At 32.7% G+C, this 22051-nt stretch overlaps 3 protein-coding genes across 3 annotated transcripts; 1 reads left to right on the forward strand and 2 right to left on the reverse strand.

Moving 5' to 3' along the window:
• Window positions 1-1450: 1450 nt before the first annotated feature.
• On the reverse strand, window positions 1451-7293 carry LOC134229343 (cytochrome P450 2C15-like). The gene is made up of 8 exons (XM_062711089.1): window positions 6745-7293; window positions 4183-4411; window positions 3946-4060; window positions 3152-3314; window positions 2721-2863; window positions 2277-2373; window positions 1850-2059; window positions 1451-1760 (listed from the first exon to the last, which is right to left on the reverse strand). Exons 1-8 carry the CDS (start codon window positions 7103-7105, stop codon window positions 1576-1578), a joined length of 1503 nt encoding a protein of 500 aa, XP_062567073.1. The 5' UTR covers window positions 7106-7293; the 3' UTR covers window positions 1451-1575.
• Window positions 7294-10467: 3174 nt separating this feature from the next.
• Window positions 10468-13002, forward strand: LOC134229333 (uncharacterized). The gene is made up of 5 exons (XM_062711070.1): window positions 10468-10513; window positions 10686-10762; window positions 11177-11270; window positions 11362-11493; window positions 12824-13002. The coding sequence occupies exons 2-5, from the start codon at window positions 10700-10702 to the stop codon at window positions 12961-12963; spliced, it is 429 nt and encodes a 142-aa protein (XP_062567054.1). The 5' UTR covers window positions 10468-10513; window positions 10686-10699; the 3' UTR covers window positions 12964-13002.
• A 5376-nt stretch (window positions 13003-18378) lies between these two features.
• Window positions 18379-21779, reverse strand: LOC134229334 (acid sphingomyelinase-like phosphodiesterase 3b). Its single transcript, XM_062711071.1, has 6 exons — window positions 21635-21779; window positions 20623-20821; window positions 19908-20152; window positions 19315-19478; window positions 19018-19195; window positions 18379-18886 (listed from the first exon to the last, which is right to left on the reverse strand). Exons 1-6 carry the CDS (start codon window positions 21702-21704, stop codon window positions 18417-18419), a joined length of 1326 nt encoding a protein of 441 aa, XP_062567055.1. The 5' UTR covers window positions 21705-21779; the 3' UTR covers window positions 18379-18416.
• Between the last annotated feature and the right edge of the window lie 272 nt (window positions 21780-22051).

Consider the following 22051-nt stretch of genomic DNA (forward strand, 5'->3'; position numbering starts at 1 on the left):
GTCTTCGATTGTGTAAAAATTATAACTAAATTCATTGTTCTATTATAATTTTGAGAGGCAGAAAAGAAGATACTTTCATATGCCACCATTCCGCCAAAAATATAGTCCCTGCTAGTTTTCAAACGCAGTTTACCATTTCTATTTAAAGTTGTACATTTCTGATGAGGAAAGAAAAATATGGTCTTTTAAATTCCTTACACCTCAATATATAAGACATATAAGCAAATATACTTTGAATGTTTCATCTGGTCAGAAACCAGAGAAGAATCCTACCTTAAGTTGGTCCCCGATATTGTAGGAATTTTTTTCCTAAACAAATTTGTAATAGGGAGCAAATGAGGTGAATGCATGGATCTTTATTCTTGTTGACAACAAATACGGTATGGCACATCATGGAAAAAGAAGTGTTTGACTGAAATAAATACTCATAATACAATTTCGTAGTATTGTTGCTTCCTCACATTGCATTTCTGTCATGAAAACACAAAAGCTTCATTTTATTTTTATTTTTCCCTACCGACCTTAATTTTTGAAGAAAAAAAAATCTTTAAACCAAGAAATTAAAAAAAGGGATTCCTAAATTGTATTTACTGACAAAGTAATTGTATCGCACTTATAAATCATAAGTCATCATAAAATGATGATTTTAATCGAGACTGCTGATATTCTTGTTTCATCAATTTGTTTGTAGCTCGTTTTAGAAATTGTTCATAAGAAGAGTAATATGCTCTTGCATATCGAATCAACTGAGAAATTTTAACCATGTATGCAGGAGATAAAGGTATTTTAATTGCTGCACGAGTAAGGGAAGTTGACAAGTGAAAAATTAAAGTTATCATGTTTATCATAAAGCCGAAGGCTAAAGTGAGCTTTTCTGTTCGAAATTCGTACGTTTTCTGTCGTCGTCTTTTTACTTCTCATAATTTCCATCTTCTTCTCTGGGACTACTGAGTCAATTTCAACCATACTTGACACAGAGTATCCTTGGGTAAATTAAAATTAGTGGCATCATTGTAAAATCTTCTAAAGAACCAATAAGTCAGGTAATTAAGATGAAACTCGTGTGGAATCATTGTCAGGTTGTTCAGATCCGCATACCTTTATATATGCATCAAATTTGCATATGTCTGGACCTTGTATTCAAATCATTTTAAAAAAATTTTAAGTATTCAAAAAAATGAAAATAGGCATTGTAGATCAAAAAGATAGATTACTGATTATAAGAAATAATTCATGAAATGGACAAATTCGAAAGTAGCTGCAGATGTTTTGTTGCTGGTCTTCCAAAACCAAGATAGACAATCAGAGAGCTACAGTACCACCCAGTGAAAAAAAATGATTATTCATTGCTAATTCAAAAGCATTTAAGGTTTTATTTAAATTTTTAATGTAAAATTAAAGAAAAATACACAAAAAAAATTTCATTTAATTTAATGGCTTTGCAAGGTGAGTTATAAATGTAAATGACCCGTAGTACATCTGCTTTGTTTGTTATATAAAAAGATGAAAAAAAATAGTTTAATAAAAACAACATTGATCGCGAACACATTGCACAAGTAAGTCTTCAAATTCTAATTATTGATGCCTTATTCCCACTTTTAGTCTGTATGGGCCTGCACATGTTGTGACACCCGTTGTTCCCTCATAATTTAATACGTCATCGTCAGAAACTTTGGAAAAACGAAACTTTTGTATGAGATTACAAAAAACAAGAAACATTTCTGTTTTTGCAAGAGATTCTCCTGGACAGGCTCGAGGTCCTAAAAAGGGTAAATATTTTGTAAGTAGAGAAATCCAGTTGATCTCAAGAAAACAAAGAATTTAGGCAATGTTGTTAACTTGAACTTACCTATTGAAAATGGGATGAGTTGGTCTTGATATTTAACCTTACCCGTGACCTCATCAATAAATCTTTCTGGGCGGAACTGACGTGGTTCAGGAAAGTGTTTTGGGTCAAAATGTGATGATGTTAAGAATCCTAATACAATGGCGTTCTGTGGTATTATATGACCAGCTATTTGTATGTCTTGCGTGGCCATATGTGGTAATGACATGCTTGCTAGAAAAAAGTCATAAATTGAGAATAATGTCATGTAAAGTAGAGTTTTTCCACCACGTCTTCCACTATATCAATTAAATCCTAATTAATTTTCAAAGAAAAATCAATGAACATTTAATTATCATCTGATACATCAAATCCATCTTTTCCATCTGGCTTAACTGAGCTTAAAATAGAAACAAACAGGCACTATTTTAATGTTCATACACAAGCTCACCAATATTTGATATTCTTTGAACCTCTAGAAGTGTACTCTCTATGTAAGGCATTGAACTTCTGTCGGATAAACGGACCTCTCGTCCTAAGCCAACAACCTGCGGAAGAATATACGATGGCTATAAAAGCATCACTCAGTTCTTTGTTATTGTAAGAAAACATCAAAAACAATGGATAATATGTTTTGATATCTGATAACCTATTATGTGCCTTTGCTGCTCAAACAAAAGAATATGGTAACATAATAACTTAGGAGTCTTGGCAAACAAGAAAATGGTTAATTCTGTGATTAAATGTGCTTATGCCTAACCTTTGCATTTTTATGACAGATTGAAGGATTGTCCTTTAGTTACGAGCATTTGAAATATGGTTATAAATTCTTTTCCAATTTGTATGCAATATATATTTTTGTTGTTTTATGTTGTTTTTGTCAATATTTCCGTACCTGTTCAATTTCGTTAAAACATTTTTGTTGAATTTCAGGATAACCTATCATATAAAGTAACGACCAGTCTAGAGAGGTTCCAGTTGTCTCTGTACCAGCACCAAACAAATCCAAAATCACTCGGAACAAATGATGAAACGTCCCTTAAACATACAAATTATACCAAATTATGTGTATCTTTTTTGCAGTAAAAAAGTTTTTTAAGCTTTCAATTTTGCAAGATACATTTAAAAAAAGAATGATCATAATCTCTCATCAAATTCTCTCGAACCAGAGTCATTCCTTCCCGAAAGATCTTTTATTACAGGGAACAAGTAACTGGTGCAGGAAGCGTCACTTGTCCACGTAGGTCTTCCGGAATGAATTCTTTTTTCACTTGTAAGATTATAGCAAAAAATATTGATAAATGTAAATATAGAATGTTCAAATACCTTTTTCCTTTATTTCCCCTTCAGCCCGCTCAGTCTGTATGTATAGATCAACGAAATCCCTGATGTTATTTTCATCATACGTCTTTTCGTGTTCAGCTATCTGACCTGCTATGTAGTTTTCTACGAGTTCAAGACTTTTTCTAGTTCTTTGAATATTCGATTTCTAAATGAAATCACGAATATTAGAGTGAATGCAAACCCATTATTTCAAAATAGTATCATATTTATCCAGATGCTCTGGATCGAACCTCTTTGAAATTTATAAATCATTTTATGGTTGTTCTTAAAATGTCAAGATCTAGTAAATGAAAGGTGCCTACAGATTTATCAAATTTGAGAAAAAATTCCTTTATTGATTCTTTACAACTTTAGCTTGGTAAAATTAGGTGTTTCGGGGCATAATTTGTAGGTAAAAAAGATTAAAAGCTGTACTTTAAACTGTCATTTTCAATGAAAAATTACAAAAACCAGTCATGAATATGGGATTTTTTTCATATTCGACAAAGGAAATGTATCCAGATTGCCTACAGTCTCTCAGAAAACGGTAATTAGTATGTTCGTGGCCTCTTCTTTAAATCAATATCAAATTTAATATAGGTATCCGGTTCACTTTTCGTATGATTTCAAATTGAATGTCTTGAAAATACACTTTTTTCTACATAATTCTGCTAAAGCTGTAAAGTACGGGAAAAAGAAATTTGAAATTGATTATGACGTCATAACGGATCTAGCACCAAAAATTAGTCTAAAGTTATTTACTAGATCTTGACCTTAAATCTATCCTTCTGTCTCACCAGTTTTCCAAGCTGACACCATTCTGGAAGAGAAGCTAGCAGAGGTCCCGGACCTTGAAATACGTCATCAAATAACTTAATCACATTCAAAAAGGTTTTGTCATCATGTGGATATCTGGAAACCAAGGATGATAGTTGCTATGCAAATATAATATTGTAAATGTATAAAGCATTCATATTTTATGATGAGTTGAATGAAAAAGTAAATAAAAAGAGCCACAGAAAAATAAAACCTACCGAAAACCAAAAGTGATGTAATGTATGACATTGCTTATTGATGTCGTCATCATCTTTTTTACATCGCTGATTGGTTGGCCTTCTCTGGATGCGAATTCGTCGCCTAGCAACCTTGCTTCGTCTAGTATGATTTCTTCCAGCGATTTTTTACCTACGCCAAAATCTCTCATTGTCTGCAAAGCGAATCGGCGAACTTTCTTCCAATGATCTCCATTACCCCAGGCTATTCCTGCAATAGTTACTACAATTCTAGTTTCGATTATACTAGTAATCTCTTGAAATAAAGCCAATAGTTACTATAATTCTAGTTTCGATTATACTAGTAATCTCTTGAAATAAAACCAGTTTTACAGACTTTTAGCTGCAATTGAGATATTCAAAAATACAAGAAGGTAAAGTGAAATAATGTGCATGTGTGTAAGTTACATTGTTTAATTAAACTCCCCATTTAAAAGCAACGTTGTTTTGGCTTCGTCAGAAAAAATCAAAGTACTCAGAAGTACAGAGAGCCGGGCTCATTTACCAGTAGAATGGATTTCTTACATGAAATCACGTTTATATTCTGGTGAAAAAATTATTTTAAAACGTTCAATATAAATGATAAGACACTGACAGTGAGTTTTTCAATCCTAATACCAAGGTTTTCCGATTTTGTCAGAATATAGAATTAATCTGGTACCGCAGTTGAATGTAAACAAACAGGCAAAGTCTGTGTTCCCTCTCCTGCTTTACCTCGTATGTGTAAGAGAACTACGGCCCATTAACATTGATTATCAAAAATCCTTACGCTAATGAACTATGTTCTTTGACTTATAAGTTTTCAAAGTCATTACTACTAATGTTTATTTTATATAGATAAAACTTCGTTTTATTTTTGTTGCTTTATTTAGCGTTTGTATTATCTCAAAAGATTTAATTGAGAGAAAGTCTAGCTTAATGTCATATGATTTCTATGTTGTATGTCATCGAGCTAATGACATTATTTTTGCACGTAACTTTAAAATGGCGACTTGAAATGGGGTCAACATCCTGCCTTGAGAACAAAAATCACAGGTAAAAAAGGCAATTGCTGCATGTGTGTAAGTTACATTGTTTAATTAAATTCCCCATTTAAAAGCAACGTTGTTTTGGCTTCGTCATAAAAAATGAAGCACATGTATTGCATGCAATACATGTATGGATACATGAATTCATGAAAACTTTGGCATCGGGTAACAATCCAAGTGTCAATACAATCATCTGGATCATATATAAAGCGTTTAACGCATATATTAAGGTTTCGTCAAAGGTCAACATGTCTAAAAACATATTTTACAATAGCTTCAAAACTATGTGTGGTATAAAGTCAAAACGTTTACAGTTTTTAAATATATCATTGATTAATAGATAGAAAGTATCACTTGATAGCAAATATTTTTAAAAAAGATTTTTATATTTTCGAAAACTTGTATAAGAAAATGTGCATATTTAAAGAAAAATGCACCTGCTTAATTCTGTCCTTTTTGTGAAAACCAATATTGCAGAAATAATATATGTTTATCATTGAAGGGCAAGTTGGACGTGAATGGTCTCTGAAAGGCTGTTATTGAAAGCATGACATGTATAAAGACAAGACCCCTATAGAATCCACCATTTGCAGTGTACTCAGTCTTTCACTTTCAAGTCTTAACATTTGGACAAAATAAACAGGGAAAACAACTTTCCAGAGGCTATCCAAGTCCAACTTGCCCTTCATTGATAAACATATTATGTTTCTGCAATGATGGTTTTCACTAAAAGCATGGAATTAATAAGATGTATTTTTTTTTTAAATATATGCATTTTTAAGAATAATATTTCTCAATTAGTGATTCCGATTATTTTTTAATCAAGTGATACTTTCTATCTGTTAATCAAAAAAAAAATTTATAAACTGTGAAAGTTTTAACTTTATACATTACATAGTTTTCGGGCTATTATAAAAATAAATTTTTGGATATGACCTTTGACGAAACCTTAAGTTATTCATTAGCAGATCAAAAGCAACATTTATTTTAACATGATCTTATGCATGCAGTTTCGATGTCAAATTCGCAAAAGTAGTGAATTACTAGTATTTGGCATTAGTCTTATGGAGGCAATAAACAATAGTTTGTCTACAATCCGAATTCAAGTTTGTGAAATTACGAGTTTATTAAACATGTTCAAAAGATTTTTAGAAAAAAAATCTATGATTGGCCTCATGGAGATTTAATATTTTGTGTACTTTAGAAACCGAAGGGATATTTCTTACAGTACAAAGATAGTACCTCTGATCGGATTAACCTAATTAATAAGGCTTCAACCGATATTGGTTGTAAAATCGTAAGAATGCATTGTGTTGAAACTTACTGTTTAGGATAGGCTGATGCTGTATCTGTTATTCGTCTCTCCTAGGCTCTCAAACAATGAACAGGCATTGCTTTGACATTTATGCATACTTACCGGGTATTCAAAGGCTATTGCGTTCAGCATCATTCACCACGAAAAAAATGTATGAATGAAAATCACACGCTCTATTCAAAGCAAACATAGAAATCTTACCGTATCCATACTTTTCTGCCCTCCTTTTGATCGCTGGTAGCCAGTTTGGACGGTGACTGAAGCTTGCTCCATATCTAACAAAGGCCTCGTGAATATTCTCATATCCACTGATAAAAACTATCAAAAATGGTCCAATGTAAAGACGAAAAACGCCTCCGTACTTCCTACTTAGTTTCAACAATTCTATATGTTTTCGTGGTCCCATTCCAACAAACTGGGGGAGATTCCCAACTAAAGGTAATGCAAAAGGTCCAGGGATGCTTGATCTCGGTTTTGACATAATATAGAGAGAAACCAGAAACACGGTCACAAAAATCAAGAAAGTAGTCATATCTACTTGGGTAAATAAAGAAGAAAACATTTTTCACAAAATCCACGTGGAGTTCACTGCGAGGAGTTGTTTTCTTTTGAGAGCAGAAAAATTAAATCGCCAGGTATAGAAATGTCGTCTGCCATATCGCTTACAGTGACACCATTTTATATCGAGGTGAAAAACTGGGCCTCACCGATGTCCTTATATCATGCCAAATCTTACACGACAAGGTTGAATTTATTGGTTATGACAGTTTGAGCTGTTTTTATTCTGATTATGTTATGTAAGTTCGATAGGTAGGACACACAAACATATAAAAAAAAATGTTTTATGTGATGGAATACGATTAGCAATTCAATTGTAAGGTGCGTGTACAGATAAGACAGTAAGATTATCTCACAGAATAACAAGGGCTGATCCGGAAGCAGAGATTGCTATCTAGTATATAAACCAGTAATTAAAGGTCATTGAAAAGATCGATAACTGGGACGCATAATGATTTCATGTATACTCTGACGAATCGGATCAATATTAACGCTATTACCTTGTCCCTCGCTGTTAATAGGTGTACTATTGACCCTAATAAGCCGACATTTCGTCACACTTATAAATGTGCACTGTTTTGAATATTTTATATGTATGTGTGGCGCGTGTCTTGTAAAAATGTTAGACTATGAAATGGTTCTAGACATACATGTACTGAGATTTCCACCTCATTGACAAGTGTCTGTCTCTCTGTTCTATGTTTTCTTTAATCATTATTTAAAACATCTTTATTTCCAAAATTCCAACGTATCTTAACTAATTTTAATCAAAACTTAGAAGAGGGGATGGTATATAGAGTATATGTTTTGAAGTTCTTTTCGGAGTCAGTCAGAATTTGTTGATATTTTCACGAGTGCGAAACACATTTGAAAATATTTTTTTAATCCTGTGTAACCATTGGATATGTGGATGAAGAGGATTTGTCCTACATGATATACTATAACACAAATTTACTTTATGAATGTGCCCTTCAGTAATGACCCCCTTTTTTTTGCTTAAGAAAGATTTTTTTTTTAACTTTTTTTTACTTGACTTGACTTTAAATATGTCCCTAACTGAAATTTCTTGTTAAAACAGGTAGTAAGAATAATTTTAAGGTAACATCCTTATTGTGTATAGCGAAAATTCAATTCAATTCAGTAGGAAAGCCCAGAAGGCTCATTCGAGATTCGAGTTTCGAATCACGAGATTTGAAATTCGAGAATCGAAATTCGAGTTTCGAGATTCAAGATCCAAACTAACCAAGCAAAAGGCAGGTTCAACATTTGATTACTCGAATGTACGAAAGCCCAGAAGGCTTATTCGAGATTCAAGTTTCGAAATACGAGATTCGAAATTCGAGTTTCGAAATTCAAGATCCAAACTAACCAATCAAAAGCGGGTTCAACTTTTGATTACTTCCCTTTGTTACGTTTTTACTATTAAGAAATCATTGAATATATCTATAACAAATGGATCATTTGCTAAAATGATAATGCAAGACAAAAATGTTTTATGTATTAAAACGAAATAAAAATAAATTTTGGATTACATTTTGAAAAATACACATACAATCTTATTTTTCTGATTTAACAAAATAGTAAATACGTATATATATGGAATATTATATGGTCCTATCGTTGACTGGCGGAACAAGTAGGTCAACTAATTTTATTTCTTCAGATCACTGCTGATGGAGAATGTTGCATTTGATTATATTTAAATATGAAATATTATGAATCGTATCTACACTGCACAATAATTTAAAGGTATATATTTCATTACATTTATAAAGGGTACATTTATGCAGTGAAACTTGACTGCTGAATCGAACTGTAGCGTTATATAAGGTTTTAAAAGAATTTATTTTTAGTCTTTGGCCATAAAGCTATGGTCAGAGACTAAAATATAACACCATAACGCTATATAGTTCTGCATCTAATTTTAGACTCATCTACTATTTGATATAAGATAAAATAATTGCCGCATTTATTTTAATTCATATTGCCAAGCTGAATTGTAGATATAATTTTAATTAATTCAAGAAATCAAAGCCTTAGATGAAGATAAGTAATTAAATACTTAATTTTTATGTATTTCCTCTATCAGGAAAACGAACGCGATTTTTGTTTATCAATACTACGTCGTCTTTCAAGTTTCAGGCCTTTCAGTGTGTTTGGAAAAATGGGCAGGCGGGGTGGGTAGGGGTGGGGTTATTTGTTGATCTCTAGACACTTGACACGTATTCATAACTTTATTTATGTGTCATCAACCCCTTAAACAAAGTAGACAATACAAAAATGTATATATTCCTGATATATGTATTCTATTTAATATTTAAGAAGCCATAATATAAATTGAAGTATATCTTGCTGATCAAAAATCCAATGATTATCTAAATTTCCTTCTAATATAATATATATATATATATATCACTCTTTCTTGCATTGTGATTTAATTAAATGACTTATTTGTTATTTATATATTAAACGATTTCTTGATAGTAAAATCATAATAAAGGGGAGTAATCAAATCTTGAAACCGCTTTTGATTGGTTCATCTGGATCTTGAATCTCGAAATTCGAATTTCGAATCTCGTATTTCGAACCTTGAATCTCGAATGAGCCTTCTGGGCTTTCGTACGAATGAGCCTTCTGGGCTTTCGTACAAAACTGGGTCTAGGATTACGGTAAGAAATAATTGTTAAATTATTTCTTAGTCAATTATTATTCAGTATCTATTTGATCATTTTATTTAAATGAAGTAAGTTCTAAATTATCTAAATTCATGTTTAACTGAATCGCGTAAAAGTATGAGTGAGGTGAGAATTATTAAATACATGTTATATTATATTTCAGGTCACCCTTTTTCTATTTACGTAAAATATATAAAATATAGAATTGAACCCAGCAGCCGTGTTTGTGTGTTATTTCTACTACTACAAATTCAATTCCTAGAATAGGCTGTGACATAAAGTCATGACAAAGTGAGATGGATCATGCCAAAAAATACACCTTTAGTAAAGAGGCGAATAGATAGGAAATTCACAGTTTCTCTAAATTGAAAACGACTATTTTTATATACATTAATGGACAGGTAAATGTAAACTAGGTATTTTACGAAATATTGAGTCAGCTTACTTTCAATTTAATGTTTCTGACCGAGGGAAACTTTTCATACCGAAAGTACACGCGATGACTTCGCTTTCTTGTGATTAATCAAAGCAAACGATCCCGGCTTTGTTTTTAGTTGTGGCCCATAATTAGAAATGAAGTATGATATCAGATAATGCTAATTGCATTCTTGGAATACGATCAAAATTCCCTGATGTTGAAATGACGTATTATGATGTTATAAAAACCAAAATTGTTCTCTATTTCGAAAAGTAGATGTACGAAGTTAATCCTGTTGGGTTTGAATTTATAGAATAAGGTAAAGTGTGCCTAATTTTAAAAGGAATATTCTTAATGACATGTTATTTCTATAAAGTAATGAACATATGATGATTTTAATACAAGTAAGAACCAAATTGATTATTTTTTTTAATTGGAAGTAGTACCAGTGGCTTTGTTATTGAATATCATGTTCATATGAATTTTTTTAGGAAGAAAGTCAACTATGTTTCTAAAAAATAAAGCATTGGATGGAAAGAAAATTAAAGTGGGTTTATTCCTATTTTTTGTAAGTGTATTTTATTTATACATTTTCTACAGTCGAAAATCACCTTACATAAATAGATTTTCACCATGGAGATTTCAAGACTTTTTTTCTAAAATGCAACAAAAGAGAAACATCTGAAACGAAGTTTTCCTTTAATTTCTTTTCACAACAATCGACTAAAAACGAAATATAGACATAATAAAAGAAAGGTGATTTTCCTCATTATCCGTATTTAAAGTTCGATTTGATTTCTTTTTGACTTCATTATCAAAGAAAACAAGAAAATTTATCGACACTACACCTTTGTTTTGATCGCTGCATTGCAACCCATCGTTAACCTCGAAAATAACAGATTTTCTCAGTATTGATTATAATGAAGCATTTCGTTTGTAAATGAAGGTGAAGGGTATAAATTATCACGTGTCTCTTTTTCAGATTTGTACAAGTGAATCTTGCGTCCGTGTTGTCGAGAGAACAGATTTCTTCACTGGGAAAACAACAACATGTTGCTTCGTCGAATGTCAACCAAGTAAACACAAATGTTCTTCAAAACTTTGTAATAGATTATTAAATACTTGTCGAAGGAAATACACATATATTAACCTACGCCTTTTTTTCAGATCTTTACGTCAGAAGATGTGAAGTGAATAACACGGCGGACCGTTGTGAGCCCTGCCCCCCGGGATCAATGTTACTTGACCCCACTAACTCTTACTTCCCGTTCCCATGTCGCCGGTACGACTGCCCGCCAGGTAAGCAGTTATACACTTTTCTATAATATTACTGAGTACATAAAACCATTCATATTAAGAATCAGTCAAGAATCAATATCTAGGCACATTTTTCAAATGATACCTTTTCCAAACAAAGATGTCCTTGAGTATTTCATTATTTTTAATTGTTTTTGGTGAGATTTTTAAGTTAATTTGCTCTATACTTCAAGTTCGATAACCTCAGTTGTTTGCTTTGTTTTAATATGTTAAATAATCATGTAGACTGTATCGATTTGATCTTGCCGTTTCATGGTGGAACGAATTGCAGTCCTGGTAGTGAAATTTAAGGAGATGACGAACAGTATTCAAGCTCAAAAGTTCATTAAATAATACAAAATTGGAGCAGATCAAACACGGAATCAGATATGGAATCAGGCGCCATGGAGAAGTGAGCATCCTCTGCCGACCGGTCACACCCGCCGTGTGCTCCTTGTCGGGAAAAACGGAAAAATCCGTCGACAATTCAAGTTCAAGTTCAGTTTATTCTCCCAAACCAAAATATTGGTACATGGGGTACAGTAAAACATATATACATTTTAAACAAACTGGTCAGAGGTACAAAAAATATAATATATACAATACAAAATGTTACAAAATGAAGAAAAAATGAAAAAAGAGGGAGAAACAGACAATAAGTAACATATTAAGGAGGACAGGTAGCGTCATAAATTTTTAGAATAAACATACATAATTTTTTCAGAATTTGTTCATTTTGAGTTGACATAAGTTCTGTAAATTTAATAATATTCGGTCTACTAGAATAATAATTACCTAGGTATTTTTTCCTTTCATTTTCCAAAGCTTTGCATTCTAGAATGTAATGAAATTCATCAGCAATTTGACCTTTACTACAAAGTGTACAAAGTCTTTCAGAAAGTGGTATACCACACCACCTTCATGTTTTTAATGTGTCTAACAATAAGTAAGAAAAGCGCCAGTTAGCACTCAATGATAAATTATACAAGCTAACAATCATGTCATTGTAACGACCATAGAACTTACGAAATGACGACTTTAAACGAGACTGCTGATATTCTTGTTTCAACAGTTTGTCAATTTGTAAATACATCATTCAAATTTAGAGAGTATTTTAAAGCAAATTAATGATATATAAACAAACAAGAAAAGAAAAAAAATTATGAAGCATTTTCCAGATTTCCTTTGAGTGTGTAAACCTATATCTGAGAAATCCTAGCAACAGAGTGTCTTAATTTCGACTTATTACCGAAAAGTTTGGCCAATTTTGCACATAAGTGTTAAATTCAGATTTGAGTCAATGATGATCATTATTGTTGTTTATGAATTACAGAAACACGACGCATTAACTCGTTGTCTGCAACAGGCTGTAGAATTCCGTGTGAGTGTGATGAGAGTAGAGGATACAGCGGGGCGGATCCATGTTTATGCAGGAGAAAGACACCCTCAGTGGATATAAACAGGAAAAGGTAAAGGATAAACTGCAGGTTTAATCTTTACATAAAATGGCTGGGCATGGCAAATATATTACATAAGATATTATTCTTTTTATTTATTGTTTCGTTAAATTTATTAAGACACAAACTGAAAAGGTATAAAAACATGTGTCGTTAATGTAAATGTAATTAAACAAAGATTGCACAAGTGGAGTGTTAAACTAAAATAGGTTTAAATCAAAAGTGATCACATTCTTAATAAATTTATTTTGTTTTATAAAATGTACTGAATGTTATAAAAAGAACGCTAACTCAGAAATTATATGTAGAGGGTGAAATATCGTACACATTTTCTATTTTTTTTTAATTAAAAAAGATCATTTTATGCTTATTAAAACACCTCTTAGAACATTGAGTTTATACTTTTTTGTGGGTAATTATCATGATTATTAAGATTTATTTATACATTGTATTTATTATAAATTTATTATTATTGTTATTGATATTTTTGCTATTCTTATTTATGATTATCAGTTATAAAGATATTACATGTATATGTTTTACAGAGTTTTGTAGTATACTTTATATTTTCTTAAATAGTAATAAATTGTATTATATTTTCTTAAATAGTAATAAATTGTATTTTATTTTTCAACTATTGTGGTTCGATTTCCGTAACTGGAAGCAAAGCAAATATCTAGTCAGTTGTTTGGACAAAGTACTTTTTCATTGACAGTAAGCTTTCAGATAATGCAATTTTTGTGTACAATATAATTACATGGTCTTTTATTAAATAACACTGTCATCATTGAATTTTACTGTTTGTGAAAGAATAAAGGTATATTTGAAAAAATAACATTTTTTATTGTGTTACATTTTAGATTCAATAGAAGTAATTTTTAATACATGGATACTAGTATTTACTTTCACTGCTTGTCATTTTTTATGTGGTCGCTGACAAGGAATTGTCCTTATTTCGTTAAAAAGCATAAAATTATATATTTTAGTCTGTTCTACTTCAGTTTATATTTGTTTTTCAAACATGTCTAATTTTAAGTTCACATGAGCTGAAAAATCAATAACATTCATCATTCTGTATGACTTTTCGACACTTTTTACTTATTCCCTACAATAAATTAAAGTCTCAATTTTTTCACATCATAGACGGCTGCTTTTTCAGTCAACTCAAATGGCATTTGAAAATTAACTTGCAACCTTGTTATGGGTCCGACCTTCAATTGCAAATTTGATTTGTTAAAAAGCAATTTGATTATACACAAGTATACTGAAGTTGATATTAAAATTTATATTTACGAGCTTTTGATTGACACTATAAAATTATAGTTTCGGATATCAAGCGAACCTACAATCTGCTTTTGGTACCAACTGCATCCCGTTATAAGCAGAATTTTTATTGTAATTATATGCTGCAGAATTTATTCAATAACTTCTACATATGAAACAAGATGTGTTTGTGAAACACTGATGTCCCCGTATGGCAACATAGCGAAGGATAACCTTTCTCAAATGCACATCAAATATGTTGGTACCTAAAGTAAGGCCTTTTCACAAGAAATACAAATGTTAAATATAAAACCCTAGCACCACCTGTTCAAGGGTTATGACCAAGGTTAACATTTTAAAAGGTGGGATAAACTCCGGGGTCAAGGTCGAAGGGTCGAGGTTGGTGGTTTCTAAAGAAAGGCCTTGTCTCAAAGATTACATATGGGAAGTATGAAAGCGCTGGCCCTTACCGTTCAAAAGTTATGACCAATGTTGAAGTTTGTAAAAAGTAGGTCAAACTCCATGGTCAAGGTCAAAGGGTCAAGGTTCATGATATCCAAGGAAAGGTCTTGTCACAGGGGTTACATATGTGAAACAAGAAAGCTATAGCCCCTACTGTTTAAAAGTTATGGCCAAGGTTAACGTTTGTAAAAAGTAGGTCAAACTCCAAGGTCAAGGTCAAAGGATCAAAATTGTTGATATCCAATGGAAGGTCTATTCACAAGGATTACATATTTAAAGTATGAAAGCCCTAGCCCTCACCGTTCAAAAGTTATGGCCAAGGTTATAGTTTTTTCGTAAGTTCGGAAATCTCCAAGGTCAAGGATCAAAATTGTTGATATCCAATGAAAGGTCTTCTCCCCAATAAATTGTTATTTGAAATATGAAATTCCTAGTTTCTACCGTTTCAAAATTAGGGCCTAAAGTTAGGAATTTTTGTGTAAAAATGAGTCAAACTCCAAGGTCAAGGTCAAAGGGTCAAGGTTCTTGATATCAAATGAAAGGTTTTGTCACAAGAATTAGATATGTGAAGTATGAAAGCCCTAGTTTTAACCCTTCATAAATTATGTTCAAGGTGGTATTTCAAGGTCAAGGTCAAAGGGTCAAGGTTTTTGGTATCCAATAAAGCGTCTTTTCACAGGAATTACATATGTGAAGTATGAAAGCCCTAGAACTTACCATTCAAAATTTATAGCCAAGGTTAAAGTTTTTTCATAAGTACAGAATTGTCCAAGGTCAAGGTCAAAATGTCAAAGTTGTAGGTATCCAATGAAAGGTCTTTATACAAAAAATATATAGGTCAAGTTTAAATGTCCTGTTATTTACTGTTCAATAGATATGGTAAAAGTAAAAGTTCAAAATTTTTGTGTAAAAGTGGGTCAAACTCCCAGGTCAAAAGGTCAAATTTGGTGGTGCCAAAAGAAAGGTCTTGTCACAAGGAATACACGTGTGAAACATGAATGCCATAGCTCCACTAAATCAAAAGTCATGGGCAAGGTTCAAAGTATTTGCGGGCAAACAAACAAACAGACAGAGAGACAGACAGACAGACGGACGGACACGACAAAAACTATATACTCCCGAAACTTCGTTTACGGGGGCATAAAAAAACACTGCTTTCGCCTTTTACTCGACATTTAAATATATTGGCGATGTCTTCTTAAAGCTGAACACGATTCATAAAAGGAATGTGTCCACCATTTTTGTTCGCAGAATCGCTATACCTGCAGACCCCTATAAATAGGGCAGGACTTTGTCACTGCTCAGTGTAATCAGTCGACACTGGTGTAGACGTACGGGCGTATGCAATAGAGCACTCGGTAGCGACAATACTATAAGTAACAACGTTACGGTAATATTTCGTCTAATGCAGGAAAGTAAGATGTCAAAGAAACTTACATATTGTTGTACAGGTCAGTGCAGTATACAAACAAACACAGACACACGTAACAGCAATAAAATGTAAACAAAGGCAATGCAAGATAACAGCACGAACACGGGTCGCCATTCCACGCCGATACCCATGACAATAAAGCAGTCAGGTGTGACGAACCTGAGGAGTATACCCTGGTGTTGATGTATCGTAGATGATATCGAAAATGGCGTATGCCTATTTACGGGTCGTGTTCAGCTTTAATACAAAATAGTTGTGTCCATTTATATGTCGACTTGATATCTCCCATTGACTTGAAATAAAAATACCACAGTCTGGCACATGCTTCATATTTGAATATTTTACAAGAATATCACGTTAATGTTACCAAAACAACAGAACTTTATGATAAACGTGATGACTTCAATTTTCTATGATTTATCGTGAACTTCCCTTAATTATAAGAAAGTGGTATACTCTTTTCGCTTAAATATGGGGCTTATATCTCCCAGTTTATTCGGAACGCTAGAATTTATTTTAAAAAGTTATTTAAAAATAATTTGATAAAACAAGAATATGAAGAAGCCTTACTTAACGTCAGCATTTCGCAAGTTCTATGATGAAAAAAAGGTAGCGTACAGTAATCAATCTAAAAGTAATTGTATATAAACTATACCAGTCTGTGAGCACAGTACCCCGGAAACTCCCGAGGTGGGATCAGGTGCCTAGGAGGAATAAGCATCCCCTGTTGACCGATCACACCCGCAGTGAGCAGAATGTGTTGATTAGGTGGACGGAACAAAATCAATATAAAAACAAAGGCCTTACAATTGGTTTTAAAAAGTCGGCCAAAATAATTCCCCCTTCTAGGGTATGTATGCTAACAAGGTCATAATAACGACCATAGAGATTACATGCCGAATTTAAATGTTGAAATTTCTGCAACATCAACTTATTCTTCAGTAGCCTGTCTCGGTTTAGAAATTTATCTTACTTAGAGCATCCTGTTGAGTATCGAATAAATTGGGAGATGTCAACACTCTATGGGAGTAATGTTGAGAAATTATTATCTAAATAATGAAAGCTGATGATGAAGAAGTGCGTCATTTCGTTTGACTAACAATTAAGTTTTTGGTTGGCCCTTATAGACTATAGTTAGAACCATCCAAATATGAAATAGTCGTGGCAGACTTCGTGCTGTCTTATTGTAAGTTCATTTGGATATATCAAATCGATATGTGAAAGTAAATACATATATTGTAATTTAATAATTCAGCGTCGATATATCTAAAGGCCGGTATACACGGTAAGATTTGTATTATAAGATTTGTATTATGATACAAAATCTTACTGTGTATACACTCTTAATACAGTGTATCATAAGATTTTTCGAATCTTATAAAACTGTATTAAGAATAGAGCAATGCTCTATTTTCTAATACAAGTCTTAGCTTATCTATCACTTTCAACCAATGAAATGTAATGGCACTAGGGGTCATCCTATTTTTATAATTACATTGTACTAAAAAAGCACATGGTAAATAATAATGATAGACTTTACAAGTAAAGACATCGAAAAACTCGTAGCTTAATGGGAAGGGGAAAAGGACTTGTGGAATATATCAAGCAGTGCATAGTACGATGAAAGACACTGCTATCAGAACCTTATCCTCCATTTTTATTACTTTGACAGAGAGAAAAATATGGCGGGAAAAAACACGTAGTTTATTTACAATCTTATAAGATGTGTATTAGCGTGAGTACAGGAAAGTATTATAATACAAAAGTATTATAATACTTGTATTATACTACAAATCTCATCGTGTATACCGGCCTTAAGTGTCGAACTGAAGGCCACAGCAAGTGTTTTTCTACTTCTCGTGTAGAATGTGAATAAATTCCGTTTCTTAGGAATAGAAAAACAAGTCAGCTAATACAAATCTCTTTTTTCACATTTTTCATAACACAAATGAATATTTTCTATTTATGCCGAATTGACTTACTTGATTTGTTACTGGTTTTCATATACCGGCATGTGAAGATCTACCTCCTTTTTTAATTGTTTCATATTGTTCTGTACAAAGTCATTCAGGAGAGGTTTCATTTTAGAGGAATAAATATTACGACCTGCTATATACAGCAGACAGACAAACCCTAGCTTCATCAAATTTATAAGCTGTTCAAAGCAAAACCCTGAAAAGTGACAATCTGAAAACTCAATGATGTGATAAAATTTAAGAGAAAATACAGAAAATGTTAACAATTTATTTTGATAAACAAAAATGAAAGAGTGGTTCATTTATTTTCTTTCATTCCAATGGCTTAGAAAAGTTTTACTTTCTTCTCCCAAATGGTAAGGTTGCTGTATATTGTTGAGTTTCTCGTAAACAAAGTTTGAAATCATGATCATGAAGTTTCTTAAAATTGCAAAAGATTAAAGAATGACAAAAGGCGTCACAGGGCATCACTTCCGCTTTGGCATTTCGCCAACTCAGTTGATTCTGGAACTCTTGGCTATGTGGATTTCTCGTTCGAGTTGCAAAATTATCCATGGATTTCGGAGATATGTCCGAAATTCCCATGTCGTGAGTGGCTGTGTAAGCAATTTTCCAGATAGGTTTACCCTGTCGGTTACTCTCTGGTAGATCCATGTAATACTGAACTAAGTCTAAATGTCTACCCGACACTCTGTCATACTTGACCATTCGGAAGGAGGGATTGTGTTTTGGTCCTGTTGCTTTGGAATTTTTGTATCTCCAAGGAGTCACTGAAGGTGCAATATACATCGCCATCGTGGGTTGGCCTTCAACAGATATAGATATTTATGAACATACTGTAACTTCTGTAATGAAAACAACATTCTCCCATCTTCTGATTTGTTTTTAAATGATTGACTAAAATACATTTTGTAATGTTAATACAGGAAAGTTATACCAGAATGATCATAAAATAATCTAAATGTATCAGCATGCTCATGTCCAAAATGCAGTCCTATTATGATGTCACTATATTGTTGAAGGATGTGAACCATGCGAGTGTTGAAATGTTGATAAAACCAAGGTTTCCCGCCTTCTGCAGCGACCCCTGGTGGAACGTGTCCAGTTATTAGCACCTTAAAAAGATGTCCTTTATATAAATCTAAATTTATCATTAAGGAGAGAGGAGAAATGCATATTTCCAATTACATGAAAGATTTTATTTGCTTTATAATTACAATGCATTATATATAACCTTTTCACTTAAATGTCTGGAATGCTCCAATATATTCTCCATCCAAACAAATTGGTCGGCAGGATCATCCATATGAGCTGTAATTTTGTCTGACGTATAATACAAGTTGGTATTTAATGCCAGGATTCTTATTCCATACTTTGTCTTTAAGGTGTAGTAAGCTCCTGGGAAAAGAACATAATTTTTCATTTCTTTTGTAAAATACGTTTAACCATATTTTGCCACATGCATAATGGAATCAGTTTAATCATGTAGCAAGAATATTTGTATTCTAAACAAAATTATATAATATTACATATATAACTTTAGGCATGATTTCTCCTCTATGTAGCACATGATCCCTTCCACATATTGAGTGTCTCTACGTTCTCAATATGTAGTGTTTTATTAGACTTTTGAGCATGATCAGTGATCGTTACGATCACATTTTCATTACCCAAATGTAGGGTGGTTCAACACTTTAGATGGAAATTTGTGTGTGAAATTCTCTTTGATTAGGAATATTTTTCTTATCAAAGGCTTTCAGCAACATCGAAGTCACGATTACTAACAATAATAATTAGGACATTTATCAAAGCAGTGCCGATACTAACCTTTCAAAAATAATTCCTCCTGTGTACTATCGTTGATCCAGCTTCTCCAGTGTTCCAGTGTTCTGTTATAAATCTCGTTGTTATGTGGAGGGTACTGTCCATTAGGGTAGTAATCGTGATTTCCGTAAGTGGCATAAACGTCCATTGTAGGGAACGTCTGCTGTAAATTGTTTGTCAGATTTGTAAGCATCTCAATATTATTGTCGATACTTAGATGTTCATCACCGGTATGAAGAATGCTATCACTGTAAGGCAAAATAAAGGTATATAAGCATTTAAAAAGTCAACAGGAATTGAACAATTCAGACAGTCGTTTCTATTTAGAAACCATACAGAAGTTAGAAGTTAGATGTAAAAAAAATTTTGATTGACCAGTGGTCGAGATTATTTTTGTGAGTCGATAACTAAGAGAAGAAAGATGAGAATAACAAAGGAAATATGAAGATCACAAACTGTAGTCAAGCCCAAGAGTCCATTGAAAACAATCGAACTGGGGTGCAGAGCAAACACAAACCTTTAAAAGCATCAGATAATGGATCAGGTGCCACAAAGGAGTAAGCATCCTCTGTCGGTCAGATTGCCGTATGCTACTTGTCCTGATCAGGCAAGCAGAAATATACAAGAGCAATTCATAGTCAAAGTATTTAGATGTAGAATTAAAGGCAATAGCAAAAGAGTAGGCTTTTGAATAATTTTTTTCAATTCACAAAGTTACCCAGTCCAGAGCATAAAATCCACAGCTTTATCTATTGTAGCATTCTTCATGGCCTTTATTGTGACGTCAATGAGGGAAAACGGGGAGTCGCACCAGTAATCCCCATAAACACCGTGGGTATTTACCACGCCATTACAGGAAAGATCCCTACTTGTGTACGTGTTGTCCCAATGAAAGTCCGTCACATGTAAAAACCAACCTAAAATATGATAAACAGTTAAAAAATCGATTATATATGTTATTCAAATTCATAACTCAACAATAAATAACTATTTTTATGCTTTTAATGTGACTAGTTACGCATCATCGGACGTTGACGTTTCAGAAAATTACACTTAAGAGCAACGCGTCTCAAATTAAGGAAACGAACCCTCGGACTTTGGCGTCCATATCGACGGTTTGGCGTAGTCCATACGAATTTGACGAGACCATTAGACCCTAGCATGACTATCGGACCTTGCTTAATCATTATATCAATGCCTATTTGCAGCGAAGTGTTTCTATAAAATTTCTGTAACGATATTTTCCTTTTTTCATATCGAGCCATATGATGTTCTAGAATTCCCTGTCAACATGAAGATTGGTGAATAAGAAAACAATTTTGCATATTTTGATTTTTCATCAGATATCATACCTTATTTCTTTTATTTCACTTGAATCAAGACATGATTGAATATTTCATAAATGGCGTTTTATCAATAAAAAAAAATAACGTATACTTAGATCCACCAATCGTAACCACCACCGAACTCTATTTTTGCTATTGGTTGTTTACTAAAATGAAAGTAGACTTTTGATTAATTTAACGATAAAAACTATGCTTATAATAAAATCTAGATAATGCTTAAGGATATCACTTGCTACCAAGTGTATCGTTTGGGGAGTAAGTACGTGTATGAACACTGGTACAGGATGTCACAAAATGTATCGATTTATGAGAATGTAGAGTCTAGAATAAAAATATACATTGTATTCTATATATCAAAAATTAAAGGAAATGGAAAAGAATTACCTTCTGAAACACATATGGAAGTCTTAGTTATGGTTAAAACTAAGACCAAATATATATGAGGAAATACCATATTCGATAATCTGAAAGTGTTCTCTTGCACAAACAGCTTTATGGTCCCTTATCGGCAAGGTTATCTATAGCAACCCTTTAACCATTGAGGTACAAGGTGCAAAATTACAAATTCAAAACAGATTTTATATGGAGTGCTGGCCCGGATGCTGAACACAATGTTACCCTTTAGATTTCCATTTGAAATTGTCTAGCATGTATAAATAAAAATTGCGATTATCATATTAAAAAAAATTGAAACCATCTGAAAGAACAGCAAGACTGATATCGATTTTTCTGAGTGAATCGATGATTCAACTGCATGTTGCATGTGTGCTAATTGTTTACTTCCGTAAAATAATTCAGTAA

This window comes from Saccostrea cucullata, unplaced genomic scaffold (genome assembly GCF_032062105.1).
Source record: "Saccostrea cucullata isolate Sc308-1 unplaced genomic scaffold, CSIRO_AGI_Scuc_v1 ctg41, whole genome shotgun sequence".
Lineage (NCBI taxonomy): Eukaryota > Metazoa > Mollusca > Bivalvia > Ostreida > Ostreidae > Saccostrea > Saccostrea cuccullata.